The sequence below is a fragment of the Phaethon aethereus genome (genome assembly GCF_964289735.1).
Source record: "Phaethon aethereus genome assembly, chromosome: 5".
Lineage (NCBI taxonomy): Eukaryota > Metazoa > Chordata > Aves > Phaethontiformes > Phaethontidae > Phaethon > Phaethon aethereus.
In genome coordinates this window covers 18,016,705-18,037,682 of record NC_138579.1, presented here as the reverse complement: position 1 = coordinate 18,037,682, position 20,978 = coordinate 18,016,705, and the positions used below count along the sequence as shown (strand labels likewise).

Here is a 20,978-nt window from a genome sequence, read left to right as displayed (position 1 = left end):
ACAGACGACCTATACTGGCTCCCCCTAGGTTCTGCTTTTATCTCATTAATGAAAACAGATACTCCCAGTTCCCCAGGGACAACTAACTCAACATGCCAGCTACAGCTGCTCTCCCATGGACCACAGGAGGCTGCTCAGTCTGTTCTCAGTCTGACTTCTGCCAGGGACCAAACTCAGATCAGCAGTACCCAGCTGCCGAACAGGACTCAAAACTGTGCTTGACCCTGAGATGCCCTTGCTAGAGCAATGCAGAACAGCCAGTAAGTTCAGAAACTTGAATCCAAGCTATTTTTTCCCTTAATAAGCATGTAATGAGTTCTGTATACAGTCTGTCTTTTGTTTCTTATTAGCGGTCATTTGTCTGTCATTTTTAACTGATTAATTTTGGCAACACCTTTTGGATTTTAGGATCAACTCTGTGAATAGATTTATTCCACTTTTATGGAGGTATGTTTTTCCTACCAAAGTCTGTCTTAGTTCAGGCGTAGAGTCCTGTTACATAGTTCACCCTGATACCTAAGTTATTTTTCAGAATTATTTTGTCTTTAATACAAATAATACTTTAAAAGCAGGCACATCATGTAACCTGAGAAAATTAGGTGATTTGATACTCTGAATAAAGAAGTCACACTCCCAGATGATGCAGACTTTATGATAGACTCAGCGCAATTTCTACAGTGATAAAATAAAATTCTCTTTTAGGGCTTCATCCTGTTTATGTTTCTGTAAGTGGTGAAATTCTGCTAACACTGAGGTCAGTAGGCTCTTAAGTCTCATCACAACAGAAGATAACATGGAGGACTATCAAGCTGCAGTGTTTGGGAATGAGCTTCCTGAATATTTTCGCATACGAATCTCTGGTTTTCATTCAGACAGATCACTAAAATGTTGAATTTTGAAAGTTCAGTTCTTTGGGTTTTTTTTAATTTGCATGGTAGCTTTTAGAAGACATGTTTTTGCCACTTTGTGCCTTAGTGAATTTAGCTTGTTACTTGGGCATTAATAAATCTATTAATAGGATGACCTGCTCCTAGGTGGAGAGACAAAACAAGTTTTCACATTTTCATATTTCACTGTCTTTTTATTCTAATGTAAATTAATAAAATAGAAATAAAGCCTCTTACATACCCCAGAATAGAAACTGTTACCTTTATTCACATTTCTGTTGGATCAACCACCCTGCCAATAAACAGTAATGTTTTAAAGGTTTCTTCAAAAATCATAAAAAGGAATGGTCGGTCCACTTTGATGACAGGAGGCACTGTGAATGCAGTTATTTCTGACCCACTAGCAGCTGTGGCCTCAGTTCCTTCTTCATCCACTTCAATTACTGCCTTTTGGACAACCTGAAATGCAATGTAGAAATAATGTATGTGACAGAAGTAAATGTTAACAGAATAACACAAGAGAGTTAACTGCTGAGAATCAACATGAAATAGTTTTATGATCAAGAGGAAGGGAAGAAAGTGCTGCAGAGTGCCGTCGTACTTCCCAAAAGTGAAATAGTTTATACCAAACTGAAAATCACTGTGATTTTATCTGTTAAATATTTACATAAGTGTACATGACATAGTCGCTTGGCTAGGCCAATTATACACTATTATAATCCGAATAGCAAATAATTCTAGAAGGCTTACCTGTGAAACTGCTACATATCCTTGATCTGTGAGATGACTAAGATCTGCCATACGTGTAAAGAGATTTTTAATTCCAAGAGCATGAAGCAATTTCTTAATTTTGTATTTTTGCTCTAGTTTGAACTTTGGAAATGAAATATCCACTTTTCTGTTTAAAAAAAAAAAAAGTTCAATGCAAACTTGGACTATGTAGTAGATCACTTGGCTGCTGAAGTGCATGCTACTCAAGAATTGAGCTTTGCACAGAAAAAGAAGGGTCAAAAACTACACAGTCTCTATTGGAATTTAGGTTGTTGGAATATCATCTCTGACTTGTTGATTGCCAAAGATGCTAGAAATCATTTCCTTCTCTATATAAAATACTTCCACCAGCACTTCCTTTTGACCAGTGAAAAGAACTGTCACTTCAAGAATCACATTTCACAGGAATAATTTGGGTTTGCATTCTCATATTCAAATTTACCCATTATTCTGGGTTTCCACTGGTAGGAAATGTTTCATATATATACTGTGTGTCTAGATTTATTGTGCGCTTTGCCTGGAAGTGCTGAATTTAGGGAGACAGAAGGCCTAAGGAAGAACTTAGACTAGATTGACTATGCCCTCAGAGAGAAGGATATTTCTAACTGAGATGAGCCACAGACTTGTCACCTCAGAGCACGAGGTTTCACATGCCACTTGGGCTGTGGGTAGGCCATTAGAGGACCTCTACTCTGTCTACCTAATGCAACAGAGACACCAGCATGTTAAAGGGGCTAGGAAGAGCAGCTAATCTTTGTTGTGCTTTGTTGCTTTGCTGCAAGACATAAAAGACATTAAGGCCAATGTATGTCAAAGCAATACCTGGTCTTCATCTGTCCAAGCCAGAATTCCACAAGCTCTGTAGTCAAATGGTCTTCAAGTGAAATGTAATCTCCCTCCTTCTCTGGGATGACAATCAGCATGTGGGCTTTCCCTTTGTAGGGTAGCTTTATCACAGTGCATCTTAAGTTCTCATCAAAAGTTGAATTAACTTTATCTGACTTGAACATCATGGGTACCTGTACACTTCTGTATTTGTTTATGTGGAAGGTCTCCATTTCTGTGAATTTGGAATTAAATGGATAGACCCACTTGCCTGAGGAAAGAAATTAAATAATTATGTGCATTCAGACTTGTTCAGAAAAATGTTCAGAAACCATTAAAAAAAAGTATAGGATATTTTTGTATCTAGTTGCAGTGGATGTCAGTTGTGTCTGGGTTAAATGGATGGCAATTGCAGGATATTTAGTGTATATGCTTTAAATTTTTTACAGCAGGAAAAAGAAATAATCCACAAAATAAACTCTTTCACTTGCAGGCAAAGAAGAGAAATCTTTTTCTGAGGCTGATTAGTTGCCAGTCAAGTTCAGAACCGATAGCCTTTTTGTTTATTGAATGCCATGCGAGCATCCATCTTTTATTAACATGCTACCTTCTCTGAAATTCTCTACCAGCTGTTCAACATCCTATTTTTAAATTAATTACACAATCTTTTGGATGGGGATTCAACAGTGCACTGACTTGTAAGGTGTACTGGAATGTGACCTCTTCTATACTAATGATTCTGATGTCTAGCATTCTTTCAAATGTAGCCGCAGACATTTATCTCTTTTTGTCTGATTTTCTGCCAGGGAAAGTAACCTTGGCACTGGACAAACTGCACATTTGTAAATATGAAAGAATAAACGTAGTCCATCAGGAGGCTTTATGGCTGAGGGTAATTTTCTTTGTTCTCATGTTTGCATGCATTTTAGTGGGGTTTCTGTGGATGGCATCTGCTGAGTGCTGTGGGCTGGAGTAGTGGCTGTGACTGTGGGTTCTATGCACAGCATTCCTCTCGCCCCCTTCATCGCTTTAGCTCCTTGTCTTTGCTTTTTACCTAACCAGGTGTCTCTGGCTTCTGTATGGCTGTTTCAGAGTAAAGGGTGGGCTATGGCTTGTCATTGCTGGGACCTCCTTTTGGAGTCCCTTATCTATCTTCTCAGCCAGTGGTCAGAAAGACCCCAACAGCAGGGAAAGGAGCATAAGATATTTGGCAGTAGAGGACCTCTCCACAGCACAGTCTCTGTCCATCACAACTATTTCTTTCCCTCACCCTGTAAGGTAATATAATGGGGTACTTTGTTGCTTTGGTTCCTCTTGGGAAAAAAATTCTGGACTGAAATAGAGAAATTATTTTTCTTTTCATGATTTTGTGTACTGTGTAAAATTATTCAATGCTTTTATGGCCAGTGTTCAGCATTTAAAAAACTCTCCGTGATTTTTATTTTAATTGGTGAGTAAAAATTAAGCATCTTTTTTAGTCATAAAGAGGGATCGCTCAGAGATGGATTGAGAGAGTTTGATGCAGGACTTTTTGTTCTCTTTGAGAATCTGTTGTATGGAAGAAAGCATAGAAGAATTGCAGTTCCCTATCATGAAAAATCATTTACTATTAAATAAACCTGATAGAAGAAAGTAAATCTAGGCAGAGATGTAGAGAAGACAGGACATCTGAATTCATTTAAACTTCCCCTAAAGTAGATAAAGTCAGAGTCCTGTTTCTTCTAATAAATAATCATTTTGAAATAGAAAAACAACAGTTACCTTTAAAGACAATGTAGTCCACAAGTACCAGTTTATTATGGCGGTCAAGCTCTTCAAAAAGCTCAGGAATTTTTCCTTTGGTCCTTTTGTTAATATTTTGATTTATGACAAATTTTGCCTGGGTGAAGTTTTGAAAGTCCACTCTCAGGAATTCCATATCAAAGTACTGCTTAGATATATTGAGGAAAGACTCCTTGAGTCTGAAGTCCTTTTGGATAAAAGAAAGAGTACCTTGCACAAGGAGAAGTTCTTCATTCATTGTGATGTTATCTTTCAGTTGTTTGAACAAAGCTGGTAGATGATGGCAACCCACTCTGTCCTTCAAAGCTTGGAGGTTTAGACCTTTTACTATTTGTCTGTGTGTTTCCCCTTTGGCTGCCAGCATATATGCAGACATGAGAGCTGATATGGAAAGGGGAGAGATGATTACGTTGTGATCATGTGTCATTGCAATTTTTCTGTAGAGGTTAAATCCAAAATTCGCAGTTTTTTCAGTGAAGTTGTAAAGAGTGAACTCCTCGAGACCTCGCTCTTCAAAAGGCTTAGAGATATTTTTAGGATAATGCCAGTCTTCAGAAATAGTGACATTTTTATTTCTTTCCAAGAAAATATTCTCTTTTTCCTTCTTTGGAATTTTAGGTTTGATGCCAGCCTTGCTGATTTCAACACATATTTCACTTAAGAGAAGTAGGTAAATTCCTGCTTTCATATTGACATCCAGTAATGAGCTCTTTTTTTTCTAGTAAAGAAAATTGAGGAAGAAAAAAAAAAAACAGGCAACACAATGACTTTTAGTTTGTTGTTCTATTCACGATGCAAAAGGTCACAGATGTAGCAAGGTGGTCTTTCTGCGTCTTCAGTGCATGCACTCTAAGATCTGGTTCCTATCTGAAAGTTCTAATTTAGATAGTGAAAGAGAGTCATTTGCAACATCATTAAGTGAATCCAGAAGAAATGACATGATCTCCTAGTATTAGTGGTTCCTGTCAGAAGTATTTCACTGATTTTCTCCTGCTAACTCATAATTTCTTTACCAAATAAAATTCAGATTTTAAGTACAATATGCAGCTCAAAGATGAAAAATTGCCTTGTTGGACCTGTGTGGCAGCTTTCGCTCTTGTGAAACTGATGTCATCTATAATCACGAGAACTCTGGCCAGCCGGTGGTGGAAATGGCATTTTCCCTGGAGAGCTCTGACACAGACTAATCCTAGAAAATTCAGATGGCAACCTATTGAGAGCTGGGAGACCTGTAGCTCCCTTTCTGCACTTCATTGTCACTGGCAGGTGGATTGTGTTCTCCATGGTATGTACCTTAATCATGATTGCCATTCTTACAGGATCCATCTTTTCCTGGATGACAGTAGTGGCCTGACAGTTACCATCCCTTCCGTAGAAACGTTGACCCTTAATATTTGTAACCTTACATATTTTATATTAGTGGCATGCTGTATCAACAAGCTCTCTAGGGAAAAAAAAAACCACTTGAGAAGCACAAAAAGTATCTGATTTTCTAGAATGATAAATGCCAACCCAGAAAACAACCTGGTTTTGAGAGTTAGAGAACATAATATTAAAACTTGTCTTTTTAAAACAGACACTTAAGTACCTGTACGTTAAACACAAAAATCAAACTACAGCCACTAGGTTTTGTTTCAGAAATGGTAACTTCCAAGAACCATGCAGAAAAATATTTATTTACATGAATATTTTTTAAGTATTTCAGATGTGACTCAGAGAATGTTGGAGTTCTATGCTGCAAATTACTTTTACAAACTTCAAAACACAGACTTTTGCCATCTAACTTAGGCCTTGTTGAATTTTTTTTAGAAGGATGTATTTATCTGGTTATGTAGAAAATCAAAATGGGATGAAACTAGTCTCTCCTTAAGAGACTGCTTTAAGGCAAACTCATCAGAATAAATCAGGATTAACTCCACTGACATATAAATGGCACAAAGCTGGTCTAAGGCAGGCAGAATCTGTGCCTATGGGACTTTGACCCATTCATTCATCTAACCAAGTGAAAAACACGGTCTTGTGTAACCATAGCATAACCGGGAGCTACACCAGTAATGACATTTAGTCAAGGTGAGCTATTTTCACATATGTGAAGGAAAACAAAGATCCTAATGTTAATGTGGCACCAGTAGCTCTTTGTCAAGAAAATATTCTTTCAGGGATACTGACTATTATTGAAAGATTGATGTGCTTAGAAAAACCCGGAGTTAAGTGCTTTTATAGTTTATCTTGCTCTTTGGTTCACTTACTTACAGAAAAGTTCATTTGGGGAAAAAATGAGACACACTGCAGATTTTAATGGTATCTGTAATTGTACCTCTTGCCCGGTCAACTCTTCCCTTGATACGTTGCGTTCATAGATTGTTGTGGAGCTGGGCTTCAGATACTCCCCTGACAAGTATAAAAAACCTTCTATCTAGTTCATTTTTAGTATCGATAAAACATCTGCAGCTTAGTATAGAAGCAATAGGTGAAGCATTTCCACAAATGTGAAGGACTCTACTGATGTGACCCTGGAGAAACAGGAAAGATTTATACGTAGGAAATTTTTGCCAGCGAACCTGATCGACACTCCACTGCCAAAAGCAACCCCAAAAAGAAGGTCAAAGTTCTGTGAAAGCCTACATAAATATTGTTAAGACATACCAAGTTTTGTATGCAATGTACTCAGCAGTGGTCAAGGAAACATTAGGGCTACTGTGTTTGAATCCCTGGGGTTAACGTCTTAATACATGGCTGCATCAAGAGGGCCAGCCTCTAGCTCAGCAAGAGAGCAAGGCTGAAGTTCTAACCTCAGTCTCTGTGCAGAGCAAGGTGTTGCAGCTGCTGATGTACTGCTGGTGAGAGCCTGGTGTAAACTGTTGTTTCTGGTAAGCTGATGTGAAATTTCTGTGTTACAGCCCATACTTACCAAGCCCTGAAAAGATTATGGGGCCCAGGACTGAAAATACAGTGTCACTGTGAGGAATGCTTGTCTTTCACAATTTCATTTTACTTTTCATCCTTCTGCTGTAGGTTGTGTATTATTCCATTCAGATCATTCGCCTGATCACATGCCGTAGGATTCCCTGTTCTTTTATACTGCACTGTCCAGCAAATGCTGAAGCAGGTTTGTCAGTGCCATCTCGTCCCTGAAAATACCATGCTTCAATGTCAAATAGTACAAGGATGAAACGGTTGTTCTGTGCTTAAAAATACAGTATTTTACACATTTGTGATTTCTGAGCAAAGTTAATACAGGGTCTCACATCTGTCCAACAGAATGTTTGGAGAGAACTGGACAATCTTACAGAAATCCTCAGGCAAACTTTAGCATCAGACATTGCTCGTGTAAATTTGCACATGCAAATGCACTTTTCAAACATAAAATGCAAATATGCTTATCATTCATTTTTCCATCAAAGCAATACATTAATTTCTCTCCCATACAGCAGTGTTGAATTGCACCTTATGGAAAAATCTGGAATGGCTATAATCTTTGGAGGCGCATTTTCCCATTGTAAATTAAACAGGATGTTCAAGACCACCGTGCCTGCACAGAATCCTTTTTGTATAGCAGTGGCACGCAAATGGATAAATGAGATGAGAAGATGGATTATATGGCCCATCATTAAAGTAGTAAGTGATTCAGCAACCTAGAAAACACATGGCAACTATTAACTACTCCTTTTAAGTTAAGGATCTGTAACAGCAAATTACGGTCATTGTATCATTTGTGATTTGGCATATGGGAAAGCTGGTTTTATGTGATTGCCGTTTATTCAGAGTTCAGCTGAATTTCATTCTTTCCTGATTAAGGCTGTGGGAGTTAGTCCTGAAAAGGTATGTTGATGTGAGTACTGAGACATTTGGGTCCCAAGTCACAGGGTGCTTTTGGCAGTCAGGTGGTGTGCTATTTTCTTTTGAGATAATAGGTCACGTTCTGTACTTGGTGCAACACAGGTGGGCTGTAGTGACTTAATGGGGAGGCAGTGAACTCCCTGAATGTTATGCCTCCTCTCCAGTGCATGGTAGCCAGGGAACAGAGTAAAATATGCATCACTGTGGTTGTGAATATTTCTTCTTTATTTTTCTTTCCCGTTAACTCCTGCTTTATTTTCAGTGAGATTCCCAATGTCTGCATTCTGCAGGACTGGATAGGACTTGATTTCAGCTGCTGCCTTGTGGGCCAGCTGGTGCACCAGCCACTTCTGCAGGGTTAGGGTACTTACTCTCCCCTGAGGGATTGCAAGCGGTGCTGTTAAGAGCTATTACAATAACTGCAAGGCATTTCTGCTCCTTACGTAGTGACCCACTTTTGTGGGAAGTCACATAGGCACTGAGGTGCTGTTCCTGCCACAGTGCTGTGCCTGCCCTGGCAGCAAAGACGGAGGTCCTTTCCCCTCGGAATTATCCCTGCTTCAAAGAGGTATCCTTGGACACTGCAGAGCCAGCTCTAGCATAGAGACAGGGATTGGAAAATTTTGCTTTTGATCGTATTCAGTCACAGAGAACGGGCTTTCTGCAACAGCAGCAGTGCCACTAAAAGAGCATCAGGCCTAACTGCTCACCAGACGTTGCAGGGCACCAGCTCTTCCCCATCTTTTCTGGGGACAGTACAATTCCTGTGCAACATCTGACAGTGCTGCATTTGGCAGATGTCACTGTTGCGTCTCTTTCTGAGAGGTCTGGGACAGTACTTCGTAGAATCATTAGAATAGTTTGGGTTGGAAGGGACCTATAAAGGCCATCTAGTCCAACCCCTCCTTCCTATGAGCAGGGACATCTTCAACTCTCTCAGGTTGCTCAGAGCCCCATCCAATCCGACCTTGAATGTTTCCAGGGTTGGGGTATCTACCACCTCTTGGGGCAACCAGTTCTAGTGTTTCACCACCATCATTGTGAAAAATTTATTCCTTAGACCTAGTCTAAATCTGCCCTCTTTTAGTTTAAACCATTACCCCTTGTCCTATTGCTGCAGGCCCTGCTAAAAAGCCTGTTCCCATCTTTCTCAGAAGCCCCCTTGAAGTACTGGAAGGCTGCAATAAGGTCTCCCCAGAGCCTTCTCTTCTCCAAGCTGAACAACCCCAACTCTCTCAGCCTGTCCTCACAGGAGAGGTGTTCCACCCCTCTGATCATTTTTGAGGCCTCCTCTGGACCCTCTCCAAGAAGTCCATGTCCTTCCTGTGCTGAGGGCTCCAGAGCTGGACGCAGTATTGCAGGTGGGCTCTCACTAGAGCAGAGTAGAGAGGCAGAATCCCCTCCCTTGACCTGCTGGCCACGCTGCTTTGGATGCAGCCCAGGATACGGTTGGCCTCAGTTGTGCTACCAGATCCTCTGAGGGAAATGTGAAGGGACTGAATGGGGAAAGCAGTGAGCTGCCTTCCAGAGGGCTCTACCTTCCGAACACAAATAGATTTCAGACTGAATGGACGAGGCAGATGCAAAAGCCCTTGTTTACGTGCACATCCCAGACTATTCAACATTCAAGAAAAGAGTCCTCCATCCTCAGGCATATACAATGCCACTGATTTAGGTGTTATGAACATCACAGGAATAAGAACCTCACAATTGCACTAAGCATTCACTGCAAATCTGAAATTGCAAAAATTGAAGTTAACATTACAGCAGCCTTATCATTCACATCTAGTAACAGGTAGAAATAAGGCATGTCCTATGTGACTAGGAAAAACAGTTCTGGAAACAGTGTGATCTTTTTGCACATTATAGTCTTTTAGACTATATTTTTAAACCTGAGTGAAGCTTGTTGCTAATTTTAGAAAGCTCACTTTATGCATAGAGTAGGCAATTCATTAATAAACACATGTTAGAGCAAAGTTAACATTCTTGCCATTCTAAGAAATCTTTGTTTCTAGTAGTCTCAGTTTTCAAAGAAGAGTTTCTTGTTCAAATGCATTTTTCTTCTGAAGTCATTTGAGCAAGATAAAAATAAAATATATTAGAATGCTGATTAAGATCTAGAACAATTTAAAACATATCTAGAAAATAGCTGATAAATATATACAATTATGTGTGTATATATATAAGAATAATAATGCTTCCCTTTACAATCTAAATGCTTCATGTAAATCTTGTCTTACCTTTTAGGTAGCTCCTCTGTTACTTCTCTCAATCTTCTATGTTTAAAAATAAGATGAAGAGGTCTGTCCCATATAGAAGTTTTTCAACAAATATTTGCTCTTCCAAAGAGTGATAATCTGGTTTTGTCTGTTACAAATTAACTGCTTTATAAACACTGTGTGTTGTGTTTCCCATAAATGGCATAATGAGGGAGGGTTTTATTCCAGTAAATACATTATATATTTAATGAGAAACAACAGAACAGTAAACTCTTTGCATCCAGCCCTCCAGCACCCTAACAGTATTTGGCCTCACACATCCAATCACCCATGAAAATGATTTTTCCAGCAGGCTCTGAGCTACTTGGTGATGGAAGCAGCATCCAATCCTGCTTAAAATACCCCCTTTCGTAAAAGAATAGGTCGCTATTCACCAAGGCAGGGGGAACACGAGGGAGGGAGGGAGGGAGCAGGTACAGCGCGTTTGTGGGGTGTTGTCAGCTCCCTCGCCCTGCAATTCGGCCATTCCTTATTGAGGAGAGACCAGGCCTCCACTCCCTGTTTCAAGAGCGTGCCAGCTAGTCAGTAACGTATCGGTATGCCAAAATCAGCCAACTGATGATAAGCACTGAGTGATGTTTCTCCTATAAAAGACAGAATGGGGGAAGCTGATATTCCTGCCAATGTTGTACAGAGCTAAGAGAAATAAGAATAAACTTTTTAAACTTTCAAATGGTCTTGTTTGGACGGATTTGACAGACCAGTCTTGGGTCTTGAGCATTATCAATTGGGCAAGGCACATTCTTTAAGACAGATAGTTTACTGAACAATTTCTGTAGTGTGGGCGTGATCTAAACTCTTCATTATTTTGATCATTGGCCTAATTTCAAATAAAATATAAACATGGAACCCCTTGTCTTCCCCTCATGCTTGTAAATTACTTTTTAAAATACCCCCAAATGAAACAGAACATTTCATTCCAATTTGGATTGTAAAAGAAAAAAGAATGTGGCCTTAAAACTTGAGATAAGGGGACTAGTCTCTATTTTTCAACTGAACTGAAAAAGAAAATTATTTGCAGTCTAAGTGGTAGCATTGTCAGAGAAAAGGATGAAATTTTAGAAAGCCCATAAAGGACTTGGGCATACAAAACTCAATGCAAAAAGACTTTTGTTTATTGCTGATGAGTATTACTTCTGTAGAAGTGACAACAGCGTTTGCTTACAAAGTGCAAGATTTGCTTAGGAAGTGCTTAAGACCTGAATGTAGCCTGTCCATGGTCTGACCAGGTTTGTACCCACGTTGCAGGGACACGTCACTGGAGGGCACTTGTGGGAGTTACGCACTTAAGAAGTTCAACAGAGACGTGAAGGGTCACATGCTACCTAAATTCTTCTTTGGTTTAAATTCTTTTAAAATGTTCTTCCTAATCACTGTCGTAACAGGCCCAAGTGTAGGCATTGTATTAAAGAACACAGGAACATAAAACGGAGTTACTGAATTAAGGCCTTCTATTAACATGACGTGGCCTATTCCCTAAGCATAAAAAGCTCTGCTGTGAATGTACCAGTAACTCCAGAACTTCAGTTCTCTGTCCAGATGACTGGATATTTTTTTTCTGCTTCCCAGTCTATATTTATTCCTGGTTAGTTCGGTTAGATTTTAAATTCAAATTTCTTCTCATTATATGGAAGAGATTTGCATCGGATATGGTCGAACAAAGCTGCATTGCTGCAATGTGCTTCTGAATCTGTGCATCTTCTGGAGACGTTGGTACTGTAACTGTGGCCCAAGAAGACAATACAAGGAAAACCTGATTGCATACAAAACCATACCCGGCTTTTGTGCTCAGCAAAATTAGCATTGTTATTAGCAGTGATAATAGCAACCAAGCATCTTCTTAGCCCTCGCTCCAGGACCCTGACACGCATGGTGCCTACTGGAAGCTCTGACAGTGTTAAATGCAACAATATTGGTATTTAATATGCAAAAGCTGAAGTCTTGCATATAGATGGTAGTGAAAATAAGGGTTTGAAGAAGTATTAGAGTCTCAGGTAAATCTTTTCTGGACCACAAAAACCAAATCAATCGTATTTTATCCGGAAGAAAAAGGAGGCTGCTTGTGAGATGTATTGGCTGTGTACAAGAAATCTGAGGGAATTGTCTTCCTCTCTAGTTACTCACGAAGCCCTTGCTAGTTTTTCATGCTGGGTAACACCTTGCTGAGAGCATCCTCCACACACTATTGGGAGTAACATATTCCTTCCACCAAGTACTATTTATATTGTCAGTCACCCCTTGCATTCAACAGAGCTTTGAGCTGTAAAACACCACACAGCATATGGGTAACACTCTGCCAAACTATACATACTCGCAGAGCGATTTACTGGGAGAGGATTGCCAGTGTGTCACACTGGCAAAATTGCACTTTTCTGCAGTTTAAGACAAAACTGCCCCTGGGACCAGAACAAGCAAGGGCAGTACATGTGTATTGCTGCCCAGTTGCGTCTCAGCTGGGAGCTTGTGCCAGCACAGTGCTGAGGCTGGGCAATAGGCAACTGATATGTCAGCAGCTGAGCTAAAGACCGTCTGTTCCCTAATAGACAATTTTTTTTGGATGCATATACAGGTCTGCAAAACTTGGCAGTGATTATGTAGCCCAGGTTCTCACCAACTTGTTTGTCAAAGGCCCTGTGACTCTTGGGTGCCTGGGGGTAGATATTGCAGAGGCAGGCTCGGCTGCTTTGTTCCAAATATTCAGAGGATTTCTGTTAAAAGCTCCTTTCATCCTTTTTCAGTTCTTCTTGTGGGGCTGGCAACGCCTCTGCTTCAGTGGCTGCTCTTCCTCTTACTTTCCCCAGTCTGGTTTAGGAAACCTTCAGTGACCGTGCAGCAACCAGTCATCATAGTATTTGGTTTGCTTTGGTCTTAGGTTCCCTGTGCTAACTATGGTTCCTTCCAGTTACAAGCTCCTTGGTATAGCAATAGTGCTTCTTTAAGTAATGCCTCTTTTTCACATGCTGTGCCCCATTTTAGCCATTGTAACTCGACCACAGCTGAGCTTCAAAATGGGCTATGAGGTATGATGGGCATGACTGCACTACCAAGAGATCAGGTTCTGGGAAGGAAACTGGTGATTTAGTTAAGTCTATCTGTATGAGGTTCCCAGTAAGAGATTTTCTGGAATGGAGTTTCTTGCCTTGCTCCCCCAAGGTAGTAACCAAAGAGATAAATTTCACTCAAGGCCCTGCCAATTTCTGCCCCCAGCTAGTGGCTACCCATTTGCTTTCTCAAGGGTAGACGCAGGATATTTACCCCTGTCTTGATGGAGCTAGTTGAGATCAGTTAGAAATACTGTCCAGGAGTTTGATGAGAAGAATTAAGGTAAAAAGTGTTAATTTAGGAAAATATTTTGGGCTGAATGTGATCTAACCTCTTCCACGTTTCTTAGACTAAACAAAATACCAGCATAGCAGGAGTAGTGCAGGATATACACAGAGAGGATTTTCAAGGAGCTGTATTTCTTCTAAGTCTTACTGTGAAATTACTCATAAGACATAAACTAACATGCTCTAACAGTTATAAAACAGCTCTTTATACAGTCTCTTGAACATACTTACTTTGTCAACGAGATGATTCATCAAGGTGGCTGCTGCTTCTCCCACTCAAAGAGTGCACATTATAACTGAAATCAGCTGGATGCAGACACCCTGACGGCTCCATATCTACACTGTTCGTAAACCCGACACTTTGTGTAGACAACTAGGCCTGTGCAGTTGTCCCTATGGGAGGATCCCTGTAGCGGAAGCATCTCTGAAATGTATGAATTCCTGCACCTCACCTGGGGTGGGATGGGTGCCTTACTGTACAAGATGGACAAAGCAGTAAAGCTGTAGTATTTCATAACGTAGGGCTGAAGTATCTCCTTTACATTTTCAACTTCATGGTCAAGCGCTGTCTAATTGTCCTTGAACACATAAAATAAATTATAATTGTCTGTTAATAGGATATCTTGCTATGGAAGCTTTTATAGGGAATGCAAAATGATGAAACACTGTTACAGTGTGTCCAGAGAAGTATTATCAATTTTCAGTAACAGGTAAAACAATCATCCATGAGGTATGATGGAAGTAGCATGAATCCTGCTTTATTCCAGGGGGTGGAGTCAATGACATTTTAAAGTCACTCCCAGCCTTGTTTCCTGTGATTCTCTGACTCACAGCAAAGGAACATTTTCATTCTCAATGATTCATTTGGCCTGTGTTTTTCCATACAAGAATTCCAGAGCTGCAGCAGGGGGTGGCTGGTGTTTGCCTAGTCCCCGTGGAGCCAGCAGGTGTCATCAGAACCTTTATTTCTCTGGTGGGAAGAAGGATAATTTTGTGTGTTTGGACATCTGCCTCTCTGTGCCTTACTGAGTTTGTATCATGAAGCAGAACTTAAGCAGGCAGGAGACACAAACTTAAAAAACCGACACTGGAAGATATTTCTATTCTCCTGGAGGGCATCTCAAAGTTTCTCCAGTAGATGTGAAATGCAAGTGTGTTTCTATTTTAAATTCCTGAAAAAAATCAACTCTAAAGGCAGGAATTACAGTGTCTAAGAGATTGGTATGTCTAAGGGGAAAAATACTTATTGTTGCATCTTCAAAGTGGCAGAAAATATTGACATCAATGACTTCTGATCTTGGAATCTCTGAACTTGGAATATGATGTATTCTCCCACTATTCCTTATCTAAATTCCATGTTTACATGCACTGCGCATGCATCTCCTTACTGCTACGATAATCAAGTTGAGTTCCTGTGACTTGCACTCTTTGACTGTCTGCCCTGAAGCCATTACCTGGTGTAATGAGGAAATCTCTGCACTTTGGCCTCTGTAAAAGACAAGCAAAAGATGCCCTCCTGCACTTGTGAAATGTGCTGAGGTTTACTAAGTACCAAACGAGTGCAAGTTAGTGTTGTCCACAGTGCCCAGAGTGGCTGGCAAAGAGCTCTGCATTGTGGGGTTGGGTTTTTTGTTTGTTTGTTTTTTAATTTTAAGCATGGATGTCAATACAGTAACCTGCTACAGGTCTGGTACTAATTCTCATGGCTTGAGCGGGGGCTTCCTGTAGGCTGCATGTGGTGGGTATTCAAAAGCAACTCTGCTTCCTAGAGAAACTATGTCTCTATCTGGCAGTGCTTTCACAAAGTATTTAAACCAGGGTTAGTTTTTATACGGGACTTGGTGTCTTTGTTTAAACTGCTGCAGCACTTTACCTGGTCTTCAGTGAGACAAGTAGATATCCATGTGCTCCTACTAATTTCTGCATGCCGGTCTCGGGACCAGTCCCTTCTTGACATTTTTTAAAGACAGTATCTGAGTTTACGTGAAAACAATACAACTAAAGTGAGGAAGCAAGGGCAGATAAACAAGTCTTTAAGAAGACATTAGCATTTTCTTCAAATAGCATATGAAGCTGTCATATGGTAAGCACAGTTCTTGCGAGTGTGACTTAAAAGGATAATAAATTACACACTGCTACATATAAGAGACATCCGTAATGATCTGTCTCAAATGTAAGGCCAGAGACATTGGATACTTGTGTCTATCACTTGATCATATATATAATATTAATTTTCAAGAAACAGACATATTACACTAAAAATCTACTGCAGTTGAAAATTTGTAACTAATATTTCCATTGTTTCTTTCCCATAAGGAAAAATATTTAGACAGTGAAATAGTTAAATGGACAGTAATCCCTGTGTATGAGCTGTGTGGCGACTCAGATATGGTTTTCTTTATGTTTCACAAGAATATTGCATTTAATACGTGGGCAGTGCCAGATGTGAGGTGTTAATTATTCATTTCCTTGATTTAAGCACTAATGTCACTTAGCAACCTTACTCATCTTTGAAATGGAAGTTTTTAGGGTTGCACATATATTACTAGTGAGAATACCATTTATATTAGAAAAATTTTTTGGGAAATGGAGCAAATGCATGAATCTCTCTCACTCGTGGGAACAAGGTGAAAAGTTTGTAGTTGTTTTGAGAGGTTTCCTTTAGACCACTACAGCGTTTGGTTGCTCTTCCCAGTTCCTGATATTTTCTGGCTAAAGTGCCATCCAACTTTGCAACTGTATGGCCTCAAGTTGCACCAGGGGAGGTTTAGATTGGATATTAGGAAAAATTTCTTCACTGAGAGGGTGGTCAGGCATTGGAACAGGCTGCCCAGGGAGGTGGTGGAGTCGCCATCTCTGGAAGTGTTCAAAAAACGTGTGGATGTGGTGCTTCAGGACATGGTTTAGGGAACATGGTGGCGCTGGATTAATGGTTGGACTTGATGATCTTGAAGGTCCTTTCCAACCTAGTGATTCTGTGATTCTGTGAACTGTGACTTAGTGAATTTTCAGCTAGTTTTTTTTAAGGAAATTCAGGTTACACGTTCTCTGTCTCATTCTCTCTCTCTCGCCTTCTCTCCATTCCATTTTATATATTTTGAAAATATTCTTTTTTTGCATCCAATCTGACAAAGCGATGAAGGTCTGAAACATACCAAATTTCATGAAGTTGAGTGACCTAATCTAGGACAGAGACACTTTTCCAGCCTGCACTGTGGGAGGAGCGGATGAGCTTGTCTTTGCTGGACGTCAGAGAATCCACACCAGAGTAGCTATGGAAACCAGGTTTCACTGAATCTGTAGGCCAGTTAACCATTTATATATACAAAACAAGTGCACAGGTTTGCTTTTGGATATTTTTTAATGCTGGTTAAATTAGGCCCATCAGTGTGTTGGACGTAAATGAAACCTTAATATTCACTTGCTGGATAACAAAGAGTAGTGAGATGTGTTCAAGCTGAGCAGTTTTATAGAAATGTCCACAAACAGAGGGTGATAGGACAACTGGAAGGAGGGGAGAAGAAAAGGAAGACAATCAAAGTAGCTGGAAGCTGAGACTTTGTTGAACAGTGCTCAGAAATAGTAACTGTCCTTGGAGACGCTCAAAACGTGGCCCAAGATTTCATCAATCCATGAAGCATAACTGGCCATTCAGTGTCCGTTACTTGGCTGGGGACCACACTTTGCCACATGGTTGGCACTGGCAACGCAGTCTCTTTGGATGCTGACTCACTTGGAGAAAAAAGTTGTGTTCCCACAGGACGTGGAGCATGGGCCAACTTAAAGTGCCTTCACTGTCAGGGCCTCTGTGAAGATTCAGCTGTAGGTTAGTCTTGCTTTTCAGTGCTACAGCCATAAGCACGGTATCAGCACTGCTCTATATGCCTTTTCTTGGAAAGATTCCTGGTCTCCTACAGTCAAGATTTTGTGCCAAACTGAAGCATTTAAAAGCCTGTAATACACTGTATTATATATTCCTTTAAAGAGAGTAGTGTCTCCAGCATGGGAGCAGTCTCACTTCAGACACTTCCTGGGTCTGTGGCCAGATCAGAATAAGTCACTGAACACATCGAAGACATCCGTCTTGCCTCCCAGAAGGCCTCATCTAGCATCTTCAGTTGTTCCTTCTTAGTCATTTTTGATTGAAAGCACCTATTTTGCTCCCTGTATAATGAAACAATTTTCGGATCCCACTGAAGTAACTCCATACTGAATGATAGTAACCTTGGTCAGTGGCTGATTATAGAATGAATGTGAGATTTCTGCATCGTATAATTTGCCTTTGATGGCGGTATTCATTTCTCTTTTTGGCATTGTAATGAGTGTGGAAACATTTGCATTGACAGGAGGTTTAAATTACAATTCACCACCCATTCTTCAGTGAGCAGTGGTGTCTTCAAGTTCCAGTCATTGTCCTTCTAAAGGACAGCCAGTCCTGTGGTCAGACTTCTTGTCAGCCAACATTTCTATTTAGTAGAAGATAAACGTAGGGTGGATATGATATTTCAACTACATTTTATCGAGTGGCTATATTTAACAAGACTCCTTTCTCTGACCAGCAGGAAAACAAGTGCTCTTGTGAACACCAGTGCAGTATTTGCATGAAATTGAGGGCTCTGTATCAAGAGAGTGATTGAATAGAGACTTTAGTCTTTAGCATTATATTTCATATACTTGCCACCCAAACTCATATCTTGGGCACATCGTATCCATAAATATGCATTGGAAGATCTGAGTTTGGACACAAATATGTTCTGCAGTCCCTTTCTATAATAAAAATATAGTCATTGGACCTACTCTGATACTTGTGGCATGTTAGACACAGCGATAATCCACGTTGTCTGTTCTCCGTACATGTTGGACTGTATAAGCAAATGTCTGTCTTTGCTTCTAACACGCTCCAGACATCAGGTCTCAACTCCTTCTCGGACTTGTATATGAGTAATGTGGACCATATGTGACGATGTGCTCAGATGTTCAGACTCCTGCTATTGTGTACCAGATCAAATTGCTCTTCGCAGGTAATGCGTGAACGTGATGGGCTACAGAAGAGGGACCTCTCCTAGCAGACGCATCAGCAGCACTAAAGAGAACATGAAAAATAGAGAACTGATGTTTTTAATCTGAAGAAAGAAACCTATAAGATACAGACCATTACAATAATAAAGAGAAGAGAATTATCAGTCTTTTCAGTATGGATATGTTTTATCATTGTATCAGGAAAATTTTACTGACATAGGGCTGTCTACATGAGGAAATAATGCAGTGGAACTGTGATGGGAAAAAGTTACTACCCTAAATCCTTGTGTGGACTTTCAGTCCAGCATAAGAGTGACTTCTTTGCCAGGTGACAAATGAAAAAGGATTTCTTATGCCGGAACAAAAGTTTCTGCACAGCAAGTTTTCACTCTGGAACTATATTGCTTTGAACTAATCCTTTGGATCGTAGCAGAACCTTGTTTTTCTGTGCATACAGCGTTAATGTGAAGGTGGAATTATTCATCAAACATAATTTTTGGAAATTAATGCAACTGTTTCTGCCTTTTTGACCAAAATTCAACATGTGAAGCGTCGCAAAACTCACACCTTCCACTGCTAGCTAGCACCACAGGAATCGATACATCACCCGTCTGTGTGACCCCCATACACACCTGACATTCGGAGCAGCTTTTACCTAAGCTTGCCCAGACCTGCCATGGTGTGATGGGTTTTGAGTTCTCACTGAGAGCTGCGCCAGTGAGGATTACACTGTAGGAGCAATTACACTGGTACAGCTGTGCTTACGGCGGGGCAGCTCGTGCTGCTCGGGGGAAGTGGCATAAGCAGTCGGGGTACGAAGCAGTTGTATAACGACGTGACTGTATTACTTCACTGAGCAGGCTGTGGGTCTAACTGTCCTTGCTCAGGCAAGGACCAATTTGGTAATCAATTATGCACGTGCTGCAGTTTATGTTGGTAACAGCACATCTAGTTCAAGTAGATGTGATAGATGCAGGTGCTGAGGCCAGTCTGCAGCACGATGCTGCAAGCAAACAAGCCCTGACAGACGAGGCTACAAAAACAAAAGTTGAAGCCGGGCTGGAAATTTGGTCCTAAGTACTCATGAAATGTAAATGCCTCTTCTCTTTTTCGGTTCTGCTGAAAAGGAAAATAAGCTGTGCAATGGAGTCTTTGCCCAGAGTTTTATCTCCTAGTTTAAAATCAAGCAATAGGGTGCGGGGGTGGAAGAAGTGTGCAAAGTCAGCATTCTCGCTGCAATGCAAACATGAGGGTTATCTTAAATTTACCCTGGGAGACTGAAAAACAAAGATATAAGCTGGCAAAGCATTTTCTCATAGAATCTCCACTGTGCATTGAGTGTCTTAACCACAATCTCCTGTAGAGTCATTTGGTTTAATTATAGTAACAGCGGTTAACACTTTTGTGACCCCAAAATATACAACAGAGATGAGTGTGTGTGTGCATGTGCGTGTGCATTTCCGTGTGAATGCATCCGTAGGGAAGAAACACAATAACACTGAACGTAGCTGGATGCCAGGACGTCAAGCGAGGAGGTGCAGAGCTGGCAGGAGCTGGGCTGCGTCCCTTTGCCCGTTAGCCAGGATTGCTCAGGAACGGTGGCTAATTGCGGTCAACCCGAGAATGGGTCTGGGGAAGCGAGCTGAGAAGCACGCCTTGGTGGAGCATGCTGCACCCAGGGCAGCCCTGCTGGCATACCCAGCAGCACCAGCACAGCTCAAGGGGGGGGGGGAGCAGGCAGGAGGGAACAGAGTTCTAAAATTCACCATTCCTTCTGTAATCTCAACAGTGATGCATTTAAGCTGGGGAGAAAACTCTGTTATAAAATGCTGTCATGCCAGTCTCCCAGTAATCTCAAAAATGTCCAGATTTTGTGCTACCTTGTCGTATGGTCTTGGTCACTTCCCCATCTGCATGGGGCATGGGGCTCACCTCTTCTTGAAGCACTGAACGAGCCCTTGAGGTCTGCCCTGTGTTGCTAAATAAAATCTGCATTGGTTACAGTATGATATACATGGTAGGCAGAACTAAGCTGAAACAAAATGTGCTGGCTGTCTTGGAGTGTGTATTTTTGATTCTGCAATGATGTGGTGATCCCAGTTGTCATATCCTAAAAATGTGGGTTTTGCACATCTCGAGTTAAAGGGGCCATTTGGAAGTTGGTATTTCTTCTGCAGGGGAGATTGTTGCTCTGAATATGGCAGCAAACATACTTATACTCCTGACATCAGATTTCCAGCTTCATG

The 20,978-nt window shown here is 40.8% G+C and overlaps 1 protein-coding gene across 1 annotated transcript; it reads right to left on the bottom strand.

Moving 5' to 3' along the window:
* Positions 1 to 1,154: 1,154 nt before the first annotated feature.
* SERPINA10 (serpin family A member 10) lies at positions 1,155 to 8,535 on the bottom strand (the record flags this gene model as incomplete). Its single annotated transcript, XM_082000379.1, is given in 7 exon segments — positions 1,155 to 1,346; positions 1,638 to 1,785; positions 2,481 to 2,754; positions 4,245 to 4,983; positions 8,477 to 8,478; positions 8,481 to 8,505; positions 8,509 to 8,535. Coding segments are annotated over 7 exon segments (1,407 nt in total).
* Between the last annotated feature and the right edge of the window lie 12,443 nt (positions 8,536 to 20,978).